This window comes from Amphibalanus amphitrite, unplaced genomic scaffold, assembly GCF_019059575.1.
Source record: "Amphibalanus amphitrite isolate SeventyFive unplaced genomic scaffold, NRLGWU_Aamphi_draft 000019F_arrow, whole genome shotgun sequence".
NCBI lineage: Eukaryota > Metazoa > Arthropoda > Thecostraca > Balanomorpha > Balanidae > Amphibalanus > Amphibalanus amphitrite.
In genome coordinates, this window is record NW_024881515.1 from 454,402 (window position 1) to 480,241 (window position 25,840).

Consider the following 25,840-nt stretch of genomic DNA (forward strand, 5'->3'; position numbering starts at 1 on the left):
CGTATGTAAATTTACGATGCATCGCGTAGATAAATTAGGCCAAGGGAAGCTCACTCGGTGCTGTGAAACACCTAGTGAGGTTTCGAGCCCAGCAGATTGGCAGATCGCCAAAATTGCACTGTTCTGCCTTAGACAATGCGGTACAAACACAACAAATATATTCAGACGCGTCAATTGATGGATCACATAGCACCGACATTATTTACCTACCCCCCCCCCCCCCCTATATCCCCATTCAGTCCCAGAAGAAGGTGCCTCCCTGGTCGTCCTTCGGCAAGTCGCTGAAAAAGTCGGCCGCCGGCTTCACCTTGGACGAGGGCAGCAGTTTCTGGGCGTCGCCCTTTTTGGCGCGCTGCTGCCACTCCATGCCGCGCGTCTCGAAGCGCCGCTCGTACAGGTAGGCCACGTCCCAGAAGCGTACCAGGTGGTCGTGCGAGCACGAGGCCAGCAGGCGGCCGTCGCGTGACAGCGTCAGCGCCTCCACGGGCAGTTTGCGGTGCTGGCCGACCACGCCGAAATACTTGTACGGCAGGATGTTGCACGCCCTGTCAGTAGAGCACGCGTAGCTGTTTTAGGGCGTTGGAGCACTCGGTGAGAGATCAATGAATGGCACTCGCCGAGCGTAAACTATCTTAACACTTCATTTATGTCAAACTTCATTAACTTTACTGTTAAACTACTTGTCATTCACGAAGTGGCAATAAAATTATGTGCGACCTATCAAAAGAAGCCTACCAGTCAATCCACTATCGTGTGTGTGTGGGGGGGGGGGGCGGGGATATCCAGTAACCACCAGCTCTCCATTGACCTGAGACAGGCCTCGACTGAAAGGGAGGATCCCTGTCCCTCACTGCCAGACGATAGACGGCCATTCAATTGCGCTGATCTTGGCGCTGACCACGATCCTCCTCCCCTGACTGGTCGAAGATCGCGCTCCCACGACTAATCAGGGACACTGCTCGGGAGGCTGATCATGGACCTCCCCCATCTGACTGACCAGGGACACCTGTCCCTCCACTGACCTATAGACAACCCCCCCCCCCCCACCGACTGACCTGATCTCTCCGTCGTCGTACCCCATGATGACCAGCGAGTCGGTGGCCGCCACCATAGCGTTGATCGACGACGGGTGGCCCTTGAACACATTCACCTGAAAAAACAACACAGGGTGTCGACTACCGCTGAATAACTAGTTCGATCTGATAAAGGCAAGATGGTTACTTTTTCATGTGTGTAACGCAGAGAACAAACCATGCTGAACAAACCAATCAAAGCGCCTCAGTAATTAAATGATAGTTTCCTTAAGAAATGGCAATACGTGACCTTCGTACAAGGCTTACATTCTTCATCTTTTTGTCACATAGCTAATGAAATCGTGGAACAAAATAATTATATAACAAATCTGTCGGTTTTCCGGTGTTACCATGAACTCACGTGTTCGCCAAAGTGTCCCCATTTGAAGATGGGCACCCTGCCCTGGTCGGAGGCCATGCCCACGGCCAGCTTCTTCTGCTCCTTGATGAACGTCATACAGGTCAGCGGCGCCTCGTACATGTCGCACTGTGGGGACGGGCGGCAGGGTCATTGGCGTTACACCCTGTTCAACATGTACTCGACGTATTCTGAGGATGGAAGAGAGTGGCACTCCAGTAAAGTTGTACGTTTCACGGATATTTCGACTTTCCCAAACATCGCGGTTGCCACTTCATTCGCCTGTTTCATTCATTGGGTGATACCTCGGTAGCTGCTCTTGATCCTTGACTAACTCTGATGTTTATTGCGTTGCCGCTCTTCATTGCAGGACGCAGGTATTTACGGTAGTCCTACCTAACATACCTGGGTGTGGACGGTGCGGCTGCGCAGGCTGAAGGAGGTGATGGTGCCCTCGCCCGACGACGCCACCAGGTACCGCTGGTCGTCGTCGGCAATCAGGTCGCTGATGTAGTCCTCGCACTGTTTGACGCTCATCACCTCCTTTCGCGCCCGGTAGTCCCACACTGAAAGGCAATGGGAAAAGAAACGGCGTCGGAATCATGAGGATGCATGGAACGAGATATTATAAAACGAGTTAACGTCGTATATTGACTTCGGAAACGAGTTACGTTGTTTATTGCTTACACTTAATGGCGTAACTTTTTTAGGGCCGACGATCCCAGCATATGCAAGCGACTTCCAGCCGCTGTGTATCCCATCCCACGTCCGCCCGGCGCCCCTCCCTCTAACACTACCACCTCCGTCCACGATGCTACTCGTCGTGTATGAAGCGCCGCTCACGTTTGACGGTGCCGTCATCGTCGCCCGAGGCCACGATCCGCTCGGTGAGCGGCAGCACGCTGTAGACGCCGGACGGGTGGGCGGCCGGCAGGCGCCGCTTCAGCGCGCCCGTCTCCATGCTGTGAATGCGCAGCGATCCGTCCGCCCAGCCGGAGAACAGCTGGCCGCCGTCGCCGGAGAACTCGAGCGCGCGACACGTCGACCGGCACTTGGGCAGCGTCAGCGCCAGGTCACTCCGCTCAGCGCTGTAGCTGTGGCTGTGGGGATGGGGCGGCAGGAGGAGTTGGTCAGGTGATGAAGATGCAGTGCATGGACACTCATGAAAATCTACAAACTGATAGCTATACATGATGCCTTATAGTCATTACTCAGCTATACGCTTCTGGCTTCAGTATCTTGATTCTTGAAACCCATAAACGCAACTGATGGTTCCCAAAAGACAAGACAGTCATTATATATTTGGGCACACTTAACAAGATGGGAGACATCTTAAGGAGCTTACATGGCTATTTTCCCATCAACTGTGGAGATCACCAGTCTGTCTGCCTGAGGGTGGAACTTGAGGTTCAGCACATCACACTTGTGCTTGATGTCAGGTGGTGCTGTGCGCTGAGGAAGTTTGGTGCTGTATCCCCAGATCTCCTCTGGCTTGGCAGCCTCCACATCATCTTCCTCCTCTGAACTGTCAGACTCAGAGCTGTTGGCAGCTGGCACCTCCGCTGCAGTGGAGTCATCCAGCTTCTGTCTCTTGCTCATGTTTAATGCTGAAAAGCAATACCATATTGTGATTGCTAGACAAATATACATCCCATTCTGTGACAAAAAGCTACCTAGCAATTAGCATATTAGATATCTAACTCTTAAATGCATACTCATCGATATAGGAATACGAGTCATGGTTGATATATCATGAGTGTGACCGCCCTTGCACATTACAATCATGCTCATCACAATTCATGTTGAAGCATGTAATCCATTGCCATATGATAAAAATAAACGACAAGACCAAGACAAATGCAGCTTTGGATTATCGAAGAACTTATTTAACTTCAACTACAGTAGGTATAGTTGTAGTGATTCCGGATTTCGATCAAAATACACATCATTATACGAGTTTGAGATGGTAACACCCACAAAAAAAGTTGTGAACAGTCTAGGAGAGAATCAGACTTCTTTTTCCCTTTTACTTCAGCCCCGCAAACAGTAAAAAATACGAAAATATCTTAAATTCACATCAACCCACGCAAGCGTGCAAGGGGCACTCCACGTGAACTAAGCCTAGTGTTCAATATCTACGAAAGAGCATGCGCACGCAGTCTATAGCATCACGCTCACGCTCACGATTTGATTCGTCGTTTCTGCTGAGATCAGGAGACTAAAGTGATCAGCAGCAAATTAGAGCAAAATTTCGACAATCTTTAGAAAGAACTGCGCCAGAAACGTAGAAACATTTGTAAACAAAAATTCGACTGCGTAGGGTAATGAGTGCCTGAGTGCTGTCAGTCGTGTTTTTATGAATTTATAAGTAGGGTTGACCTAGGAATAGTTAATATGATGGTCACAAGCGCTTACCGGACGTTTTTCCGTCGCCTAAATAAGTCAAACAACGTTGCAGCTTTATTAACAAGATCTCTTTCGGCACAGACCGAAGCCATTTCCAAAAATCAGAACAAGAATGCCAGTTTTCCTGTGCTTGAAGTTGAAGTTGACTGCAATGATCAATCCTATCAAAATGCAACAGAGAGGGGAATGAAATCCATACAACAGCTGGATAAAATTATGGCAGTGCTTTCAGATGGAGGTAAGATTGCATTTTTGTTGTTCATCTCGTAACTCTGGAACACATATGGAATATTTAATGAATATATGTGAAATAATGGAATTGTGAACCTATTTGCTTCATTTTTCAGGAGGAGAGAAGGCGCGAAAGCGTCACACTGAGCTGAACAGGAAACTGCTGGTCTGGGACCGCATTGCACGGCTTGTGGACCCTGGCTCGGAGATGATTGACCTGGCCCCACTGGCTGGGCTCAATCTTGCCTATGGAGACATTCCATATGGTGGAATGGTTTGTGGTTAGTGTGTATTCAGCTGGAGGCTTTGTGGTTCAAATGGATTAGTTTAGTACCTACCTACCAAGTCAAGATTTAACAGTTGTGAATGAACAGAAATGATGCTGATGTGTGTATGAAGTATTAACATTTAAGTGTGGGCTGCTGCAGTTTCAAATAGGATTAAGGATTTTAATTATATTGGTACCTACAAACTCAGATGGTTAATGGCTGACACATTTGTATGGTTTCAGTGATTGCCAAAGTGAGGGGCAGGTACTGCTCCATCACTGCCAATGATGGTACAGTGAAAGGAGGAACCTATTTCCCAATCACAGTGACCAAGGCTCTCCGTGCACAGCATGTGAGTCATGAGTGTACAGCTGTAGGTTGTATTGTTTGTCATGTGGCAGCAGCAATGACAAAGTAAACTGCTGAGTTGTTGCATGGTATGCATTGTTCACTATTTCTCAGGGCAAGATGCAATTATTAGATCTTTTTGACTCAAAATAATTTGAACCCTTGTCCCGGTTCAGGTTTAACCATTCTACACCAATCGGACACGACACTATGTTGTAAGCGATGTTTAACAGACCATCTCATTACGAGTTTGTTTAGTCGGCGTGTGTTTCTGCGTCAGATCTCTGCTCTGCACCGTCTGCCGTCCATCTGTCTGGTGGACAGCGGCGGCGGCTTCCTGCCGCTGCAGGCCGAGCTGTTCCCTGACAAGCAGCACGGCGGGCGCAGCTTCCACAACCAGGCGGTGTTGTCGGCGGCCGGCGTGCCTCAGGTGGCCGTCGTCTGCGGCAGCTGCACCGCCGGCGGTGAGATAACGGGAGGCGGGGGAGGATGGAACAGGGATGAGGAAGGCGCCCGTCGTCTGCGGCAGCTGCACCGCCGGCGGTGAGATACCGGGAGGCGGGGGAGGATGGAACAGGGATGAGGAAGGCGCCCGTCGTCTGCGGCAGCTGCACCGCCGGCGGTGAGATAACGGGAGGCGGGGGAGGATGGAACAGGGATGAGGAAGGCGCCCGTCGTCTGCGGCAGCTGCACCGCCGGCGGTGAGATAACGGGAGGCGGGGGAGGATGGAACAGGGATGAGGAAGGCGCCCGTCGTCTGCGGCAGCTGCACCGCCGGCGGTGAGATAACGGGAGGCGGGGGAGGATGGAACAGGGATGAGGAAGGCGCCCGTCGTCTGCGGCAGCTGCACCGCCGGCGGTGAGATAACGGGAGGCGGGGGAGGATGGAACAGGGATGAGGAAGGCGCCCGTCGTCTGCGGCAGCTGCACCGCCGGCGGTGAGACCGCAACCCTGGAGGGCGGGGAGAGGGTGGAACGGGGGTACGGAATGGGTTTGGTCTGCGGAGATAAGGTGGCCGTCGCCTGCGGGAGCTGCACCGCCGGCAGTGAGACCGCAGTCCGCAAACTTAGGAGGGCGGAGGTAGTGAAACGGCAATAAAGACTATCAGTGAGACGCGGAGCAGCGAAGGCTTGGGGTTAGGCGGTGGCGATCGTAAACAAGGTATATTGTGAAATATTGTGAATTAATAATTATGAAATGGGACCCATCTTTCAATTGTTTTTATCTTAACAGCAGATTTGGCTAATGGTGACTTAGGCTGTAGGACGTACTGATGGACCGTTGTATGACAGATCTCTCACCCACCACGTTCTGACCTCTCACCTTCTCTCTGCCCGTGCGCAGGTGCGTACGCGCCGACCATGTCTGACGAGGCGGTGATGGTGGACCGGATTGGAACGCTGTTCCTGGGCGGTCCGCCGCTGGTGCGCGCCGCACTCGGCGAGGTCATCTCGGAGGAGGAGCTCGGTGAGCGAACCGAACCGCACTGACGGCGGCGGCCGTGTCTTAGGGACAAACCAGTGGCCTGGGGGCGGGAAAAGTACGAACCCATTTTAATTTACCAGTCGTTTTTGTATCAGGTGCTTGTCGCCGCCGCCATTTTCATTTTGACCCTTTCATCAAGTGACTGACTCTTCAATTTGATTCGATGCTCCTCTTGCTGAGCAGGTACCAGAAACCCCTATCCCACTACCCACTAGGTATTTATCTCGGCCATTTCTGACGCCGGCCGCCTCCGTCCGTTTCCGTCCGTCCCAGGCGGCGCCCGGCTGCACTGCGGCGTCTCGGGCTGCTGCGACATGTTCGCCGCCGACGAGGAAGAGGCGTTCGCCACCACGCGCGACGTCATCGAGTCGCTGAACCTACCGGAGGCCAGGGAGAACGTCAGCGAGCCGCCGCTGGTCGCCCCCGACCGCCTGGACAGTGAGTATCGCCGGCGCACAGTTGTCTGAAATGCGGTCATGCTGTCTGTTACAGGTAGTCGGTTATACGATGGTAATACGATGGTACCTTGTCGGTAATACGTTTTACGATTACCGCAGCAGCTTGTGAGATGGAACGAGCACCATAACCTGGTAAACTAATTAGGCGAATTTATATGCATAGTACTTATGCGTTGTATTTGTAAACCCGTGTTTACTGAAGGTGAATCGACATAATCAAAACTGAAGAACATTACATTGTATTTAGCTTTAGGTTACATTTTTACAGAGCCAGGAGCGCAACCTCACTCCTTGAGCTCTCAATCCAGACTCCCCGCCCACAGTCAGCCGAACACCTCCGTGATCAGCTGAATGGGCGAAAACATAGTGCACATGAGATGCTCCGATCGCGGCATCCGCTATATAAAACATTATACTAATTGGTCAGTAAAGCCTCTAAGCATGAACAAGAGTATTTACCATTCTAATAATATGCTGTACATAATAAAAAACATTTAATTGCAGTATCTAGGACAGCTTCGAGTTCATACCTGAAGCAACAATTGAATAGCAGACGATCACGCGCAAAACCGTTGAATTAAATTCCTGTCCAGACATCATATGGTCACCGGGCTCCTCTCGCCGGTGAAACAGATAAACTTTAATCGGCGCAAAGCTTACCGATTACACTTCTCCCTCCTTTGAATGAAAGGCGTGCACTTACATCTAGAAACACTCATACTCATGTGATAACATCAGCAGTTGCAGCACGCGCCACGCGACACCATAACACCGTGGTCGCTAGATGATGCCTGGCAGCATCCGGCTGACTTTGACTGGCAGTCAGCAACAACGAAAAACTCAAACACGTCATCGCACAGCATCGCTCACTTATCAACTAGCTTGAGCTGAACATAGGTATGGCTAACCGTCAATGATGGCAATGGGTACCCTGGGTCCCATCCCAAACACAGGCTAACCAGACCATGCTATTTACATCCCATGCCATGATGCTCTGAACAGGCTGCTAGAGGGCTCCTACTCAAACTGAGTTTAATGACATTGACATGTCAATCAGAAACGTCCCCAGGGATTGACCGAATCTAGCTCGACGCGCACACTCTCTTTCCATAAAGAGTTAAACAAATCTGTCGCATTCCGGCGCCAGGAGCCAACCGATTGTCTGCTAAGCTAGTTTAAAGGAAAATCAGGGCGACTGATTTTACGTTAATTTGAGCGCACCTCTTACCTCCTTGCCTTTTAGAAGCATTCATGTTAAAACAGGCTGCCTACAAGCCTGGAACAAAGCGATCAGGCGGTCGAGTCCGTCGCTCGGACCGTCTGGCTGGCACCGGCGGCGGTACCTCAGACCGCGGGGGTACCGGTGGACACTCGGGTGTCGGCACCGCCATCTGAACTGTGCCGGACGATTGCTCCTCAATCGCTGGCTCCTTACCTTGCACAGCTGTGCCGATGATGGGCAATCGTGCCCAGGCTGTGACACCAGCCGGGCCATCCGCTGACCCACTGTCCACGGAGACCGACTCTGTCTCTGCTGGCGGCGTGGTCTGGGCGCGTGTCACCGGTGACGCAGCATCAGCACCAGCCTCATCCTGACTCTCAGTCACCTCTGGCAGAGGTGGGGTAACTATCGGCTCAGTTCGCGGCTTCAAACGATTATGGTGAACCAGTAATGTTTTCCTGGAGCCCGCGACCTTGATACGATAGTTCAAGTCCCCTACCTTTGCTACAATCACCGCAGCCTTCCACGGTCTCACAAACTTATAATATTGTCCCTTAGGAACCACAGCTTTGTGCAAAAATACCAAATCTCCCTCTTTGTATTCAAACTCATTCATTCGTTTTTCGTAGAACCGTTTGTTTTTCCCATGTGAAGCGTCAGATACCTGTAGCGCATGCTTGTGTGCAATTCTCAAAGACTCGCGTAGCTTATCTACATACTCTGTGACGGTCTGAGATTTGCTCGCGACTGGAACCTGGAGCTCAGCCTCCACAGGTAGGCGCGGCTCTTTACCGAACATGAGAAAATACGGACTGTAGCCCAGCGCACTGTGCTCGAGCGATCTGTACCCCAGCATCAACAATGGGAGGTGCTCGTCCCACTGATCGTGATTGGCGTCGAGATACTTCGAAAGCATATCGAGCAGAGTCCTCATCATCCTCTCGACCTTACCGTCACCCTCTGGATGATAGGCACTTATCTTTGTCTTCTCGATGCCGAAAAGACGACACAACTCGGCAATCACCTGCCCCGTGAAATTGGCGGCACAATCCGAATGGAGCTTCCTCGGACACCCGTACCTGGAAAAGAATTCACTTACCAGAGTGGACGCTACTGTGGTGGCCGTCATATCCTTCAGCGGGAACACCTCACACCAGCGAGTGAAGTGATCGATCACCACCAACAAATGCTTATGACCACTCGGCGTCACTGGTAGGTTAGTCAGAAAATCGATCGCTACCGTCTCGAACGGCTCGGAAGCATGCAGTTCACCCAGCGCGGCTCTCGGTCTCGGCACCGGCTGACTTCTGGATGAACACCGCTCACAGCGCTTGCAGAACTCCTTGACGTCTGACAACATCCCTACCCAGAAGAAGCGTCGGGTCACTGCTGCGTGTAGCCTGTCCGGTCCGGGGTGACCGGCGGTCGGGCCGCTGTGCAGTGACGTCAGCACACCGGTCACGAGAGATCGCGGAATCACCAGCTGCAGCTGAAACTCATCTCTCGCCCTCCTGCGGTACTTTCGGTACAGGACACCGTCAAGAAGGGTCAGTCTGGACCACTGCCTCAGCAGGGGACGCGAGGACCTGTCGACACTGCGGCGATTTGGACGCTGTCCTGAGGAAAGATGCTTCACGATCTCTGAAATTGTTGCGTCCTTACCTTGTTCGTCTTTCATGAAACTGGTAGACCACGGACTCTCATTGATCTGATGGCACCGCGCTTCCTCAGTCTGCACGCCTGCGTCAGCTGTGCTCTCGGGGCGCCGGCTCAGACCATCAGCTGCTGTATTAGTGGCCCCCGGGCGATAAGAAATGTCAAATTGATAATTTCCCAAAACTTCAAACCACCTGGCTAGCATGCCGGTGGGGTTCTTAAAATTCAATAGCCATTGCAGGCTACTGTGATCAGTACGTAATTGAAATCTCGCTCCCTGAAGATAGTGGTTAAAATGTTGCACAAAATGAACACACGCTAATAACTCACGCTTCGTGGTAGAGTAATTTCTCTGTGACTTTGACAGCGTCTGGCTGCCGTAAGCGACTGGACGCTCGACACCATTCTGCACCTGCAGCAAAACGGCTCCCATACACTCTCCACTGGCGTCCGTCTCCAAAATGAATGGACCTGCCTCTGGATCAAAACGCGGAAACGCAAGCACTGGTGACTCGCATAAGGCCTTTTTCAATGAATCAAAAGCAATTTGAGCGCTGTCCGACCATTCAAACTTTTGATCCTTAATCGTGAGGCGGAACAGCGGCGCTGCAATATCCGCAAAGTTCTTAATGTACCTTCTAAAGTACGAAGCTAGCCCAAGAAAACTGGACATCTCCTTGGCTGATCTGGGCACAGGCCAGTCACGCACCTTCTCCACCTTGACAGGATCGGCCTTGATACCCTCCCCTGACACTTCATGTCCCAGATAGGTGACCTTTTTTCGGAAAAACTGACACTTTTTCAAGTTCAAAGTCAACCCTGCATCCATGAGACGACTCAAAACACAATCCAGTGACTCCAGAACACTCTGAAAGGTTGACCCGTGCACAATGATGTCATCAAAGTAACTTACACATTTTTCCGGTGCAATATCTCCTAACACTATGTTCAGCAGACGAGCACAGCTCGCTGGCGCTCCTGCGAGACCAAAACAAACCCGTGTGTACTGCAGACACGAGAAAGGTGTCACGATCGTTGCCTTTTCTCTATCCTCCGGTGCAATTGACATCTGATGGTAAGCAGAGTTCATATCCAGGGTGCAAAATAGCGACGATCCCGACAGCGCGTCTAGCGTATCATCTATTCTGGCTATCGGATAGGCGGGGACTCGAGACACTGAGTTCAATCAGCGTAAGTCGGCTACTATCCTCGCCGACCCGTCCTTCTTGCGAACCACGCATATGGGCGACGCCCACGTGCCCTCTGACTCCTCTAGGATCCCCTGTCTGACTAACTCGTCTAACTGAGCCTTCACCTCCTCTTTGAGGTGCGGCGGAATTCTACGTGGGGCCTGTCTGATCGGAGGGCTGTCACCCGTATCGATACGGTGCTCCACCAGAGTGGTGTGGCCCATGTGGCCATCGAACATTGACTCGTACTTTTTAAGGACGCGAAAAAGGGCAGCTCTCTGTGATGACGTTATATCTACTCCCTCTAAGTTCACTAATTCTTCCAAGTTCACAGACTCTTTAAGCTCAGACTCTTTTACTTTAGGCTCCTCTGAAAATCCTACCTCTAACTGAGCCAGCTCAGCGTGCTTGGGCACAGTGACAAAACGATCAGAGTTGTTTCGCAATACTAATGGAACGCTCGTGCCAGACACTTCCACTATGCTCCTCACAACCTCTAATCCCGGTTTGTCCCATGAAGGTTCAATCAGAGCAGAGCCCCTGTAGTCGCAATTATGAGAAAACCCACGAACCACCGTCTCACTACCGGGTGGAACGGTAATATCTTTGCCCAAAACCACGGTTCCTACAGTCACTGCCTCCGCTGAAACAGATCGAACTGCCTCCGACGGCACAAAGCTCAGGCATTTCCGCTGCAGATCTATTACACAGGGTTGCACGTGCTGAAGGAAATCAATGCCAAACAGGCAGGGCACATCAATCACATCCGACACATAAAAGGGGACAGTCTTTTGTACGCGACCTATCTGAACGGAAAGGACAGTTCTCCCTAGGAGAGGCAACTGTTCCTGCGCGGCCGTCCGCGCCCGTGTCGCTGTCATGCTCAAAGTGGCGTTCGGTAAAGCATCAAACACTGCCTTATTAATGATACTTATCGTCGAGCCCGTATCCAACAAACAGTTACACTCAACCCCACCGATCCTAGCCGGGAAAGTCATATCTGGGTTGAGCTGTACGCTGTCACCAGCATCACTTACTGTTCGGGAGGTGCCGCGGGACCCGGCCTCGGGCTTTGACCTGGGCCCCGGTCGGCGTTTCCCGACGGAGCTTGGCACACGGCTGCCAGATGTCCCTTCTTACCACACGAGTGGCAGGTGCTATCACGAAAACGGCATCGGGACCGCACGTGATCAGCGCCACCACAGGCCCAGCAGGCGCGCGCCGGCGCCTCGTTTGACCGGGACGGCTGCGACCCGCGGCGCCGTCCGGTCCGCTCGGGGCGTCCGGGGCCGTCCAGACGCCGCTCGAGCTGCTCGATGCGATCGAGTATCAGGCGCAACATCGGCGCCTGCACCTCTACCTGACGCACTGACGCGCTTCGCAGCACCTCAGCACTGCGGATATTGCTCACCTTTTGCACGGCGGCCGGGAAATCAGTAATTCCCGCCATCACAATCTCTGAGCGATATTTCTCGGGGACGGCTGACAGAAAGTAGTTAAAAAGCAGACCATCAGTCGGCTGATCTGGGAAGGAGCGCCTTACCAGAGACTTAAACCGCACAAGGAACTCGTCCAGAGACTCGGCGGGGTCATACTTTAACTCGGTCAGACGAATGTGCGCGTCGATTGTGGTCCCCACTGTGAACGTTTCCCGCAAACCATTGAAAACGCTGTCCAGGGATCCCTTCTGACTCGAGCTCAGAGCATCATAAGCATCCCGTGCAATGCCTTCTAGGGTCAGTGGCAGAAAAGAAAGCTGCTGGTCCACATCCCAGCCCTGAAGCCGACCAAACGTTTGAAAATCCTCACGGAAACGGGACAACGAACCCTTCCCACCGAAACGGGGTGCCGGTACAATAAAAGAACTCATTTTAAATTCCTGCTTAGGTACCACATTAGCTGGTTAGCCAAACCTGACCTAGCTTTACAGTGAACTCTAATATCATTTCCATTGCGTATTCACTTTGATTTTTCGCACATTGCTCTGACACCACTACTGAATTGTTCATTGTCAAACACTCTAAACACAGTTCACCGACCCCGAAATCCCAGTTCCCCAGGCACAGTACCGTGAGTGCAGTGACGGCCAGTCCTCTCCATCCGGCGCCTTGCCTGCTGCTCCTCGAATCAGCTGACGCGGTCCAGTGCAGCGCCGACGGGCCGCAGAGCTGGGCAGAGCTCAGAGCCGAGTCGCGGTGGGCGATACAGCCGGCTGGTGCCGATCACCAGCAGCGAGGAGGTCGGACGCCAATCGCTATGGCGGTGCCGACTCGTCACTCGCTCACCACTCGCGCACCAAATCACTGAGCACTGCACTCGGAACTCGCAGGCCGCAGCAGCGCGACGGCTGGGCCGAGATCACCGCAAGCCACTGCGCACTGATCGCTGTCTCTCAGCCTCCTCACGGACGTCACCTCCATCACAGCTGAGACGGCAGGTAGCCGGTACCACGAAGATTGAAGAAGCAGGGAAAACGGCGCAGCCCAAGACTAGGCTCCTCTTGCTTCGATAGCCCTTGGCTGACCAATCTCCATGACGGCTCGTAACTGGTCCATCTTGCGATCAACTTGCTGAATAAACGTGTTGCAGCAACGGCGCTCAGTCGACACTTCCAAAGCCAAGTGGACCGAGGGTCGACCGTAGCACAGCTCAAGAAGCGGAGCTCAGTGCTAGCGGGAACAGACGACACTGCTGGACAGTCGCCGTGCAGCGGCCAACATGTCGCAGTCTTCAGTCGGGACAAAAGGTGAAGTCGACCGACCTTACCGGCTAACTGACAACTCGTCAGAGTGTTGCAGAGCCGGAAAACCAACAGCAGACATCTTGCACTGGCGATAGCTTCTCCGAAGAGTTCAAACAGTCAGTTGAATTCTTGAATTCTTCATCTTGAGGCCGCGAAAGCCGAGGACGTCGGTTCGGGCTCCAAGCTTCATTTCGACTAAGTCGATCCCACCGCTGCCACCAAATGTAAACCCGTGTTTACTGAAGGTGAATCGACATAATCAAAACTGAAGAACATTACATTGTATTTAGCTTTAGGTTACATTTTTACAGAGCCAGGAGCGCAACCTCACTCCTTGAGCTCTCAATCCAGACTCCCCGCCCTCCCCGCCCACAGTCAGCCGAACACCTCCGTGATCAGCTGAATGGGCGAAAACATAGTGCACATGAGATGCTCCGATCGCGGCATCCGCTATATAAAACATTATACTAATTGGTCAGTAAAGCCTCTAAGCATGAACAAGAGTATTTACCATTCTAATAATATGCTGTACATAATAAAAAACATTTAATTGCAGTATCTAGGACAGCTTCGAGTTCATACCTGAAGCAACAATTGAATAGCAGACGATCACGCGCAAAACCGTTGAATTAAATTCCTGTCCAGACCAGGTGGGTGACATCACGTGACCAGAAAATGGCGGTGGGGTTCAACGATTTTTTCTTCTTCTAAAACATTATGTAAATCCTATGGACTTTTGTCAGGGTGTTGCAAGGTGCCAAAAATCTTCATTTTACTGCCGGGGACATCTAATTTTCTTCCTTATCTCATAGAAGGATGAACAGAACTACGTATTCATCCCATAAAAACAAAAATAATTTTTGATGCACCACTCGAACGATGGCACATTCCAAGGGCGAGAAAGAGCCTCAGTTTTTGTTGTTACAAATACTGCGCAAACAATACATTTATTCGATATATATTCGAAAAACCGCTTACGGCTGCTTTTTCACGTTGAGTGACGTTAGCGCATCACGTTAAAGCCAATCAGCGCATTCCGTATCTTTATGAAAGTGCACTTTGAACAGATAATCAGAAATGTGCATTGAGTCGCCCTTTTGGCTTTTCCCGCTTTTTTCATCGAGTTTGTTTGAGTGCTGTTGGGGCGAATAATCTCGGAGATGAGTCAGTCTTACATCTAAGGAGCAAATATGCCTTTTTGTTTTGTGCCTCAATGCAGTCATTCCAGCGCCAGGTCCCAGTCCAAGTGCTCCTTCTTCCGATTGCCCCGGGACGAGGGGGAGTTGAAGAAATGGACTACACTGATGAGGTTCGTCATGCGACATTGTGATATCTCCTTTTGTTTATTATCGTGATATTGCTGCTTTTATGACTTTTTAGATATGCAACCCTCACAGGCTCACACCATTTTGTTAAGTACCTGCTTGGGTAACTTCTAGGTGATTTCAGGACAAATCTTTTCAAGTACCTTACCTAAAATGTCGGGCGCTCGACATTTATGGGCCTCCTGACAGGTATGGCTGCGGTTGGTGGCAGGCCGTAGCCAGGTGAAGTCAGCGAGGGGACCGGCCCTGCGCGGATTTGTGCGCACGTTAAACTTTGGACTCTAAATTCTGCCATAGAATTGGAATTGCGTGATCGGAGGGTAGAGGGCAGGGTCATCGCAACAAGCTTCGCTTAGCGGTGGCTCTGTCCTTGTGAATCCTTCCCATCAAAAGGTTCTGACTAAATTTATAAAAAAAAATTCTTCATTGCGCAATTACTTGTCGGGAAAATGTTTCTCCCTGCAATTCTTTGTATCCATATTTTTCAGTCGGCACATTTCTTTGTTTCTCAAATGGTACAATTGCAAACAATGTATCAGTATGACTGTATGGGAGGCTCAGCAGGATCAGCAAGGGAGTAAGCACCTTTTTTTGCAGTTAATCATACCAAAAGTACAAATTTTGGCATTAGTAGAGCAGACGTCACGCAAAGGCCTTCCAACCAAAGATAGGCGCTGTAGGTTTGTAGGTTAGGCCAGGTTAGGTTATGTTTGTTTTCTGGTAAACAGGAGATCCTGAGTTCGGATCTCAGTGGTGCCTCCAGAACAGTGGGTGAAGGCGCCAACACCACCGGCGTTTAGGTTAGAAAGAAGCATCTCCGGGTATAGCGCCTCTCCTAAGCTGGAAAACCTTGGTGTGACGTCTGCTCCACTTGTACCTACCCAAATTTCTAGGTAGGTACATTTGGTTGTAAAAATTGCTGATTTTGCTTGGTGCTTGCTGGTGTGTATTTGTAGATTGGTTGATGTAGGAAGTCTGCTGGTGTGGAGATGCTGCTCTAGCTCGTTTGTCTTTTCATTTTCAACTGTTTGTTTCCACCCTTTGCTTAGCATTGCTGAGCAGGGCCCTGTTTCACTGCACGCTGCTACCCACATTCAGGTTCAAATGGAAATGCTGACAAAATTCTGTCCAAATGGAAATGCTGGCAAAATTGTTTAGATATTTCACTGACATTTCTAAATTCTTTTGAAAATGAGCACCAATGCCCAGCTGCAGTGAGTTGGTAACTACGGCTTGCCGTGAAGCAGGGCCATGCTGTCTGATTCATTTTCTGCTAATAGAACCAACTTTATTGCTTTGCTTTTTCACAGGAGACAAGATGCAAAGCCCAATGAGCATTCAAGAGTGTGCTCTTGTCATTTTAGGAATGGCAAGAAAGAAGCTGGTCCAACCCTATTTGCTTGGAATGACTTCAAGAGAAGGTAATCTTGTTGTTGTAACTAGCCTCATACTTATCACTTGTAAACTAGAATAATTCAATAATGGTAATGCTAAGGTGAAGGTCAAATTGAATGCTAATAATTTAATCCAAACAGCTTAACATTAAATGAGCTTCAAATGATTAAATTCCTCTCATGTTCATGCACATATTGTCTTACGTTTGTCAGTTTCGAAATTGCATCAAGTTTAGATGATCCTTGGTCAGTCTGAAATGGAAATTCATGACTTCAATCATTTCATCAGATCTCAGATGTATCACAATACTCATTATGTTGCTACTAAGTATTATGTAGTGGTGCCAACTGCCATTAATGCAATGCTTGTTGTTTTGTTTTGGCTCATCATAGTGACTACATTTGTGATCAATTGTTAAGAGTACACGTTATTCATTTCTGCTCTTTTCTTCACCACTCACTAACATACATGTACGACCCCTCCCCCCTCCCCCCTGTGGCAGGTTATCGGCCGTCGTCCAAACGGTGCGCGCGGGCCCTCATCTTGTCCGACGGCGCGCCCACTTCGCGACTGGCTCCGACCTCGCTTGGCGTTGGTACAAGAGCTGCCGGGAGTCGCCCTGCGTCCTCGTCGGGGAGCCGAGATTCCGGGCGGGCCGACTCCAACGTTTCCACACGATATCGCTTTGATAGCCAGGTCTGGTTTGGATTTGTGAAGGGAACAGCTTGTATAGAAACCTGCTATTTTCCATGTGATTCAGAACGTCTTTATTGCGTACCTATTGCTTGTGGTCGGTCCGATTACTGATAATCGAGTTTGGACCAGACCGATGCATAGAGTTTTAACCGTATCGTTTGCTGTCTTTTCAATGATTATTTCTGTAATCGGTCATGAGGCGAATCCTCGTTGAGCCTAATTTGTTCTCCAGTCTGTTAAGTCTGGTTTCCTTTATTGATGACTTTGTGATGTTGATGTGCCAAACCACATGCTGCATTAGATATTCAACTTGAGAGTCAAATAAAAAACAAGTGATGCTTAACAGCTATACTACGGCTGGGAACGGCCCTTTGCGCTGTTTTGTCATATTTGGTGTCAACATTTAACGAATAGTTGCCTCACATGCCTTCCATTCTCGGCTCGTCAGCCTTCACAGCTGACAGTCGATCGTTTTGTCCTGCAGAACGGCCTACGACGTTCCACGGCGCACGCCCACCCGGAGCTGGCGGCCGCCCTGCCGTGACGGTCGCACGCCGCTGTACCTGGCCGTACTGCAGCCCACCCGGAGCTGGCGGCCGCCCTGCCGTGACGGTCGCACGCCGCTGTACCTGGCCGTACTGCAGGGCTGGCGGCCGCCCTGCCGTGACGGTCGCACGCCGCTGCACCCGGCCGTACTGCAACCCACCCGGAGCTGGTGTCGCAGATGCCAAGCTGCGAGATGACGGGGGTGAGTCGATCTGGAGCTGATAATGTTACTTTTTATATGACGTGTATAACGCATGTGTAGCTGCAAATGTATTTCGCTTTGCGTATACTCATTTCCGGAATGTGAACGTCGGCGTGACGCTTTCGTATGGCTCTTGATGGCTCATCATAGTGACTACATTTGTGATCAATTGTTAAGAGTACACGTTATTCATTTCTGCTCTTTTCTTCACCACTCACTAACATACTTGTACGACCCCTCCCCCCCCTCCCCCCTGTGGCAGGTTATCGGCCGTCGTCCAAACGGTGCGCGCGGGCCCTCATCTTGTCCGACGGCGCGCCCACTTCGCGACTGGCTCCGACCTCGCTTGGCGTTGGTACAAGAGCTGCCGGGAGTCGCCCTGCGTCCTCGTCGGGGAGCCGAGATTCCGGGCGGGCCGACTCCAACGTTTCCACACGATATCGCTTTGATAGCCAGGTCTGGTTTGGATTTGTGAAGGGAACAGCTTATATAGAAACCTGCTATTTTCCATGTGATTCAGAACGTCTTTATTGCGTACCTATTGCTTGTGGTCGGTCCGATTACTGATAATCGAGTTTGGACCAGACCGATGCATAGAGTTTTAACCGTATCGTTTGCTGTCTTTTCAATGATTTTTTCTGTAATCGGTCACGAGGCGAATCCTCGTTGAGCCTAATTTGTTCTCCAGTCTGTTAAGTCTGGTTTCCTTTATTGATGACTTTGTGATGTTGATGTGCCAAACCACATGCTGCATTAGATATTCAACTTGAGAGTCAAATCAAAAACAAGTGATGCTTAACAGCTATACTACGGCTGGGAACGGCCCTTTGCGCTGTTTTGTCATGTTTGGTGTCAACATTTAACGAATAGTTGCCTCACATGCCTTCCATTCTCGGCTCGTCAGCCTTCACAGCTGACAGTCGATCGTTTTGTCCTGCAGAACGGCCTACGACGTTCCACGGCGCACGCCCACCCGGAGCTGGCGGCCGCCCTGCCGTGACGGTCGCACGCCGCTGTACCTGGCCGTACTGCAGCCCACCCGGAGCTGGCGGCCGCCCTGCCGTGACGGTCGCACGCCGCTGTACCTGGCCGTACTGCAGGGCTGGCGGCCGCCCTGCCGTGACGGTCACACGCCGCTGCACCCGGCCGTACTGCAACCCACCCGGAGCTGGTGTCGCAGATGCCAAGCTGCGAGATGACGGGGGTGAGTCGATCTGGAGCTGATAATGTCACTTTTTATATGACGTGTATAACGCATGTGTAGTTGCAAATGTATTTCGCTTTGCGTATACTCATTCCGGAATGTGAACGTCGGCGTGGCGCTTTCGTATGGCTCTTGATGGCTCATCATAGTGACTACATTTGTGATCAATTGTTAAGAGTACACGTTATTCATTTCTGCTCTTTTCTTCACCACTCACTAACATACATGTACGACCCCCCCCCCCCTCCCCCCTGTGGCAGGTTATCGGCCGTCGTCCAAACGGTGCGCGCGGGCCCTCATCTTGTCCGACGGCGCGCCCACTTCGCGACTGGCTCCGACCTCGCTTGGCGTTGGTACAAGAGCTGCCGGGAGTCGCCCTGCGTCCTCGGCGGGGAGCCGAGATTCCGGGCGGACCGACTCCAACGTTTCCACACGATATCGCTTTGATAGCCAGGTTTCTTTCAATGATTATTTCTGTAATCGGTCACGAGGCGAATCCTCGTTGAGCCTAATTTGTTCTCCAGTCTGCCAAGTCTGGTTTGCTTTGTTGATGACTTTGTGGTGTGAACGTGCCAAACCACATGCTGTACTATTAAAGGGTGTCAAATAAAAAAACGAGTTATGCTTAACAGCTATACTAGATGGCCATGTTTGCGCGATAACTGTATAGATTCGATAGATATTGTTAATGGGGGCATTAGTTTGGGTGTATGAGGTTATATTTTTATTTGGATGAGCTAGGTGAAGTTTGACATTTGTTTTTAATTGAACTGTATGGTATGCTGGTGCTGATTACCCGGGGTAGTTTGAGTCTTTCGGATGTTGGGCCCTTATGCACTCAAACTTAACATACACTACAATACCCTACCATACCCAGGATGGATGGATGGATACACGCGATAACTGTACGTTTCGATGGCTATTGTTCATGGGACCATTAGTTTGATGCATGAGGTTATATTTTTATTTGTATGAAAACATATAACCTAAAAAAAAGAAAACCGCCCGCATCGCACGCCCAACCACCGCCTATCGGAAACGCCATAAACGCCACCGGAAACGCCGCTAAAAACCCTACACTAACCTACAAATATACATACCCTACCTCTACCCTACCCTACCCTACCCTACCCTACCCTACCCTACCCTACCCTGCCCTGCCCTACCCTACCCTACCCTACCCTAACCTACCCTACCCTACCCTACCCAACCCACACCCTACCTTACTCATAACCTACACGTAGTTACCCTTCTCATACTCGATTAAAGTAATGTACCAAATTTGAGCGCAATCGGCCCAGCCGTTCTTGAGATATAAAAGCGGCCAGCTGCACGTGCGCACGCGCTAACTGAGACTCTAGATGACTTGTGCCAGCCACCCTTCTAAATTGTTCCTAACGGTGTACAAAATTTGAGCGAAATCGGCCCAGCCGTTCTTGAGATGTATAAGTGGACCCCTCACGTGCGCACGTGCAATCGATCCACCCTACCTGTCACACATGACCATGCATCGCCAGATGAGTGCCCACTGCCCCTCCACCCACAGTCCAAGTTTCAGCGCAATCGGCCCAGTAGTAGCTGAGTTATTCCTAGTACAAAAATGTGCTGTTTACTGGAAGGCGCTTATTTTCAGTGTTTGGAATTCCCCTTGGCGGGCGGTGTATTGCAGCCCATGCTTTGATAGCTATTGTCAAAAGTTGAATGACTTGCTGGTCATCAGCCATCGATCGGATTTTGTCGAAAAATACCTGTAACGTTAACAAAACACGGTCGTATGTTTGAGTAATTTTCACGAAAGTTTATTGACTTTTCTATAATATTTTGGGTGGATATTGGTCAGAAAAGAATGCTCTTTCCGAATATGTAGGTTTCATAGCGATTGATCAACGTTTTCAATACGTTTCGATGTTGTAAAGGACATCGCGCTCCGCGCGAAATAAATTTTCCAATTAATGTTTCATTATTAAGGAAATGGTACGGATCATCGCTTTTTATCTGCTATCCTCTGATTACACGTACATTTGCCTGCAAAATGGCACCACACCGATTTCATTCCGTCAAGCCGTTTTCCAGCGGCATCGATTTTCCCGTCACAATGCACGAAATCGGTCATTTTTTCACAACCGGGGATGCTGTCTTGCACGTGGCGCGTGCTACACTATGAAACCATATCAATACGCTAGGCCCATCTCTCCTCTATCCATTGGTGGCAACCGCTTCTCGCTGCAAGCACCCGTTGCCAAGATATCAAGCCGGAAAGCGAGCCGTGTCGGCCCGATTTTCGGCCGACCGCCGCTCTCGCCGACACCATGCTATCCCTATGGGAGCACCCTTTTGCACGTGCCGACGGCGCACCCTTGGTCCGATCACGCCCAAATTTTAATACAAAGGCCGCCCACGCCCACAGATTCGACATGCCAAATTTCACGCCGATACGCGGCGCCTTTCAGGCGCAATAAGACACATAAGGCATGACAGTCGGATGGAGAACGTACGGACGACTTATAAATCATAATATAGACTAGAAATTCCCCATACATACTCAAAAATGTATATTCTTTCGTATAGTGAAGATAAAAAGACGTGAAGATATCGTTGCGTGATAATGTTTTCGTTGAATTTTTGGCTTCATGATGCATTTCCACACGGCTCAAAATTAACCGCAAAATTTCCGTTTGCCTGAGACACTTTTACTATGGAACTTGAATGCTTGACTACGATGACTATGTATTTCCATTCTCGCAGAGTTTGGGATATCACTAATCAGCAATCATTCATTTCAGAAAGTGTACACAAGCAAGCATGTCTTGACTCTGTCTTTCAAGGTCACGCGCGGTTGCGTGATGTTGATGCATGAAAACGGCGTTTGCCGCGAGAGTTATGAATGGCCCACTCCAATTTTTTCACAGATGGTTAGGAACATTGTGACGGATATAATATGTAAAAATTACCCGAATCGAAGGTGACGTGTTTTTTGCTATTTAAATTTTTCTGTTTTAATTCAAGGTCAAATGCATTTCAAGGTCACTACAATTTAATTTTATATTTAAAAATCAAAGCCTTATAAATTGCCTACAAGACCCTGTTAATATCATTTTGATACCAGAAAAGGAACCAGAGTTATAGACATTTAAAAAATTGATGTGTGACATTTTTGGCTATATTCGATGACCTATATCCCAGCGATACTTTATCAAATTTCGAAAATATTATACGTAACTCAGTTTTGAACCATGCCCAGTCTGCCTACAAATTTTCAGAAAAATCGAAGGGGGTGACGGATTTCGGTGTTTGATTTGACGTGGAATGCCCCGGCTGAGTTATTGCAAGAATAAATTTATTTTACTTACTGGCGAATTCCCCTGGCGAGAGGTGCCTTCCGCTACCGTTTGTTGTCAAAGGTTCATTGGCCTGCCTGGGCCTGGCTGCCGAAGCCACCGATCCGATTTCGTCGGAAAATACGCGTAACGTTATCAAAACACGGTTGCATGCTTGAGTCATTTTCACAAAAGTTTATTGACTTTTCGATAATATTTTGGGTGGATATTGGTCACAAAAGAATGCTCTTTCCGAATATGCACGTTTCATAGCCATTGATCAGCGTTTTCAATACGTTTTGATGTTGTAAATGACATCGCGTTCTGCGCGAAATAGATTTTCAAATTAATTTTTCATTATTAAGGAAATGGTACGGAGCATCAGTTTTTGTTTGCTATCCTCTGATTACACATACATTTGCCTGCAAAATGGCACCACACCGATTTCATTCCTTTAAGCCGTTTTCCAGCGGCATCGATTTTCCCGTCACAATGCACGAAATCGGTCATTTTTTCACAACCGGGGGTGCTGTCTTGCACGTGACGCGTGCTATACTATGAAACCATATCAATACGCTAGTTCCATCTCTCCTCTATCCATTGGTGGCAACCGCTTCTCGCTGCAATCACCCGTTGCAGAGATATCAAGCCTGAAAGCGAGCCGTGTCAGCCCGATTTTCGGCCGACCGCCGCTCTCGCCGACACCATGCTATCCCTATGAGAGCGCCCTTTTGCACGTGCTGACGGCGCACCCCTGGCCCGATCACGCCCAAATTTTAATACAAAGGCCGCCCACGCCCACAGATTCGGCATGCCAAATTTCACGCCGCTACGCGGCGCCTTTCAGGCGCAATAAGACACATAAGGCATGACACACGCACGCACAGACATCTTATAAATCATAATATAGACTAGATGGCATATTTTGCGCTATAACTGTGCCCTTTGATAGATGCATTTGATGGGGCATTAGTTTGGGTGTCGGAACTTATGATATTTTTTTGTCTTATTTTGTCGGAGTTGGATATTTGTTTGAACGGCATGTTGTGCTGGTGCTGGTTGCGGGTTGTTAGAGCCTTTCTCATGGTTTGCCTTTATCGAACTCAAACCCACCCTACCCTACCCTAACCTAACCATACCCTTCCTTACTAATAACACATAGTTACCCTTCTCATACTCGATTAAAGTAACGTACCAAGTTTGAGCGCAATTGGCCCAGCCGTTCTTGAGATATCAAACTGGCCCACTGCACGTGCGCACGCGCTAGCTGAGACTCCAGATGACTTGTGCCAGGCACCTTTCTAAATTGTCCCCAACAGTGAACAAAATTTGAGCGAAATCGGCCCAGCCGTTCTTGAGATGTAGAAGCGGACCCCTCACGTGCGCACGTGCAATCGATCCACCCTACCTGTCAGAAATGACGATGCATCGCCAGGTTATTGTCCCCTCCACCCACAGTCCAAGTTTCAGCGCAATCGGCCCAGTAGTAGCTGAGTTATTCCTAGTACAATAATGTGCTGTTTACTGGTAGGCGCTTATTTTCAGTGTTTGGAATTCCCCTTTGCGGGCGGTGCATTGCAGCCCATGCTTTGAAAGCTATTAACAAAATTTGAATGGCCTGCCGGCCATAAGCCATCGATCGGATTTTGTCGAAAAATACCTGTAACGTTAACGAAACACGGTCGTATGTTTGAGTCATTTTCACCCAAGTTTATTGACTTTTCGATAATATTTTGGGTGGATATTGGTCAGAAAAGAATGCTCTTTCCGAATATGTAGGTTTCATAGCGATTGATCAACGTTTTCAATACGTTTTGATGTTGTAAAGGACGTCGCGCTCCGCGCGAAATAAATTTTCCAATTAATGTTTCGTTATTAAGGAAATGGTACGGATCATCGCTTTTTATCTGCTATCCTCTGATTACACGTACATTTGCCTGCAAAATGGCACCACACCGATTTCATTCCGTCAAGCCGTTTTCCAGCGGCATCGATTTTCCCGTCACAATGCACGAAATCGGTCATTTTTTTCACAACCGGGGATGCTGTCTTGCACGTGGCGCGTGCTACACTATGAAACCATATCAATACGCTAGTTCCATCTCTCCTCTATCCATTGGTGGCAACCGCTTTTCGCTGCGTCCACCCATTGCCGAGATATCAAGCCGGAAAGCGAGCCGTGTCGGCCCGATTTTCGGCCGACCGCCGCTCTCGCCGACACCATGCTATCCCTATGAGAGCGCCCTTTTGCACGTGCCGACGGCGCACCCCTGGACCAATCAGCCCCAAATTTTTATACAAAGGCCGCCCACGCCCACAGATTCGGCATGCCAAATTTCACGTCGATACGCGGCGCCTTTCAGGCGCAATAAGACACATAAGACATGACACACGCACGCACGGACATCTTATAATTCATAATATAGACTAGATGGCATGTTTTGCGCTATAACTTTATGTTTTGATTAAATTGGTTTTACGGATGCATTATGCTGGGTTGAAAATCGTTTTAATTGTATTATTTGGGTCCTTACCCATACCCTACCCTGCCCATACCCTATCTGCCCATACCCTATCCTGCCCATACCCAACTTCTATCCTATCCTACCCATCACCTAACCATACTCTGCCCTGCCCATACCCTGCCCTGCCCATACTCTAACACTGCCATTATCCTACCCTGCCCATACCCTACCCGGCCCATACCCAACTTCTACCCTATCCTACCAGTCACCTAACCATACCCTACCCTGCCCATACCTACTCTGCCCATACACTACTTAGTACTCATACCCTAGATGGCCAGCTTTCGGTATATTGATCTGAGAGTAAGAATGCTTTGTTGCTGAGTCGATCCCTAACGGTACGCCAGCTCGTTAAAATGTAACATTAGCAGCCCTCTCGGCGGTTGCCGGCTGGCCGAATGCTACCTAGGGACGAATTCGGGCGAAAAACTTTGCCGCTGACCGGCCGCGAACCATCCGCCTTCGGATTAGGAGACCGGCATCCTATCCACTCGGCCGCGCCATCAGCGGCTGCAGGCGATTATTAGACAAATATAAAGCACACGGTAATATTACTGCGCCGGTGCCGCGTTCAAGCCCGGCCGCCGCCGCTCAACCGGTAAAAATGCGTCGAAAACGGTATAATCATTGCTCTGTTTCTTAGAGCCCTTGATGACTTTTTGAAAATATTTTGGGTGGATATTGATCAGAAAAGAGTGTTCTTTCACTCTATGGTAAATTTATAGCCATAAGTCTTCGTTATCAAGGCATTATGACGGTGCAAAGACGACCATGCCTTTTACGCGTAAAACTTGCAACTTGTAAGCGTTTAATTATAAAGATGTGCAAGTGAATGGTCAAAAATATATGTATTCTGAAAAGGTCAGATCCTCTTTTAGTCCGTGAAATGCATCCCGTGTCATTCGAGTGCATCGTTTTCAAATGCCAACGTTTTTCCTGAAATGTGTAAAAAATGCCCGTTTTCTCGAGATTAGAGGCTATTTCTTTGCACGTGGTACATACCTAAGAAAAAAACTTATTGCATACGATAGACCCATCTCTTCTGTATCCATCAGTGAAAACCGCATGTCGCTGCGACTTACGGTTGTCGAGATATAAGCCCGGGAAAGGAGCGCTGCAGGCCCGATTTTCGCCCGTTGGCGGTTTTCGCCGGCCACGTGTTAAGCCTATGAGAGCACCCTTTTGCACGT

General features: G+C 49.7%; 2 protein-coding genes and 1 long non-coding RNA gene across 7 annotated transcripts in view; 2 read left to right on the forward strand and 1 right to left on the reverse strand.

Moving 5' to 3' along the window:
* Window positions 1-141: 141 nt before the first annotated feature.
* LOC122389225 (WD repeat-containing protein 55 homolog) lies at window positions 142-6,417 on the reverse strand. Of its 4 annotated transcripts, XM_043381056.1 has the most exons (8): window positions 6,010-6,417; window positions 4,932-5,135; window positions 2,777-3,038; window positions 2,275-2,531; window positions 1,837-1,997; window positions 1,435-1,560; window positions 1,056-1,150; window positions 142-545 (listed from the first exon to the last, which is right to left on the reverse strand). In XM_043381056.1, the coding sequence occupies exons 1-8, from the start codon at window positions 6,236-6,238 to the stop codon at window positions 236-238; spliced, it is 1,644 nt and encodes a 547-aa protein (XP_043236991.1). In that variant the 5' UTR covers window positions 6,239-6,417; the 3' UTR covers window positions 142-235. The 4 variants fall into 4 exon arrangements, with proteins under 4 accessions (XP_043236991.1, XP_043237000.1, XP_043237016.1 ...); XM_043381065.1 differs by lacking the exon at window positions 4,932-5,135; XM_043381081.1 differs by lacking the exons at window positions 4,932-5,135; window positions 6,010-6,417 and adding an exon at window positions 3,616-3,639.
* Window positions 6,418-6,427: 10 nt separating this feature from the next.
* LOC122389242 (methylcrotonoyl-CoA carboxylase beta chain, mitochondrial-like) overlaps window positions 6,428-25,840 on the forward strand; it is a 38,774-nt gene continuing 19,361 nt past the window's right edge. Inside the window, exon 1 of the mRNA XM_043381097.1 lies at window positions 6,428-6,609. Coding sequence (XP_043237032.1) covers window positions 6,486-6,609 — 124 coding nt within the window. The 5' untranslated portion in view covers window positions 6,428-6,485. The remainder of the gene's footprint in view (window positions 6,610-25,840) is intronic.
* On the forward strand, window positions 14,554-19,437 carry LOC122389247. Of its 2 annotated transcripts, none has more exons than XR_006257940.1 (7): window positions 14,554-14,749; window positions 16,076-16,186; window positions 16,663-16,856; window positions 17,341-17,604; window positions 17,867-18,060; window positions 18,545-18,808; window positions 19,069-19,437. It is a non-coding gene; the product is annotated as an uncharacterized LOC122389247 (long non-coding RNA). The 2 variants fall into 2 exon arrangements; XR_006257941.1 differs by having other exon boundaries at window positions 14,585-14,604.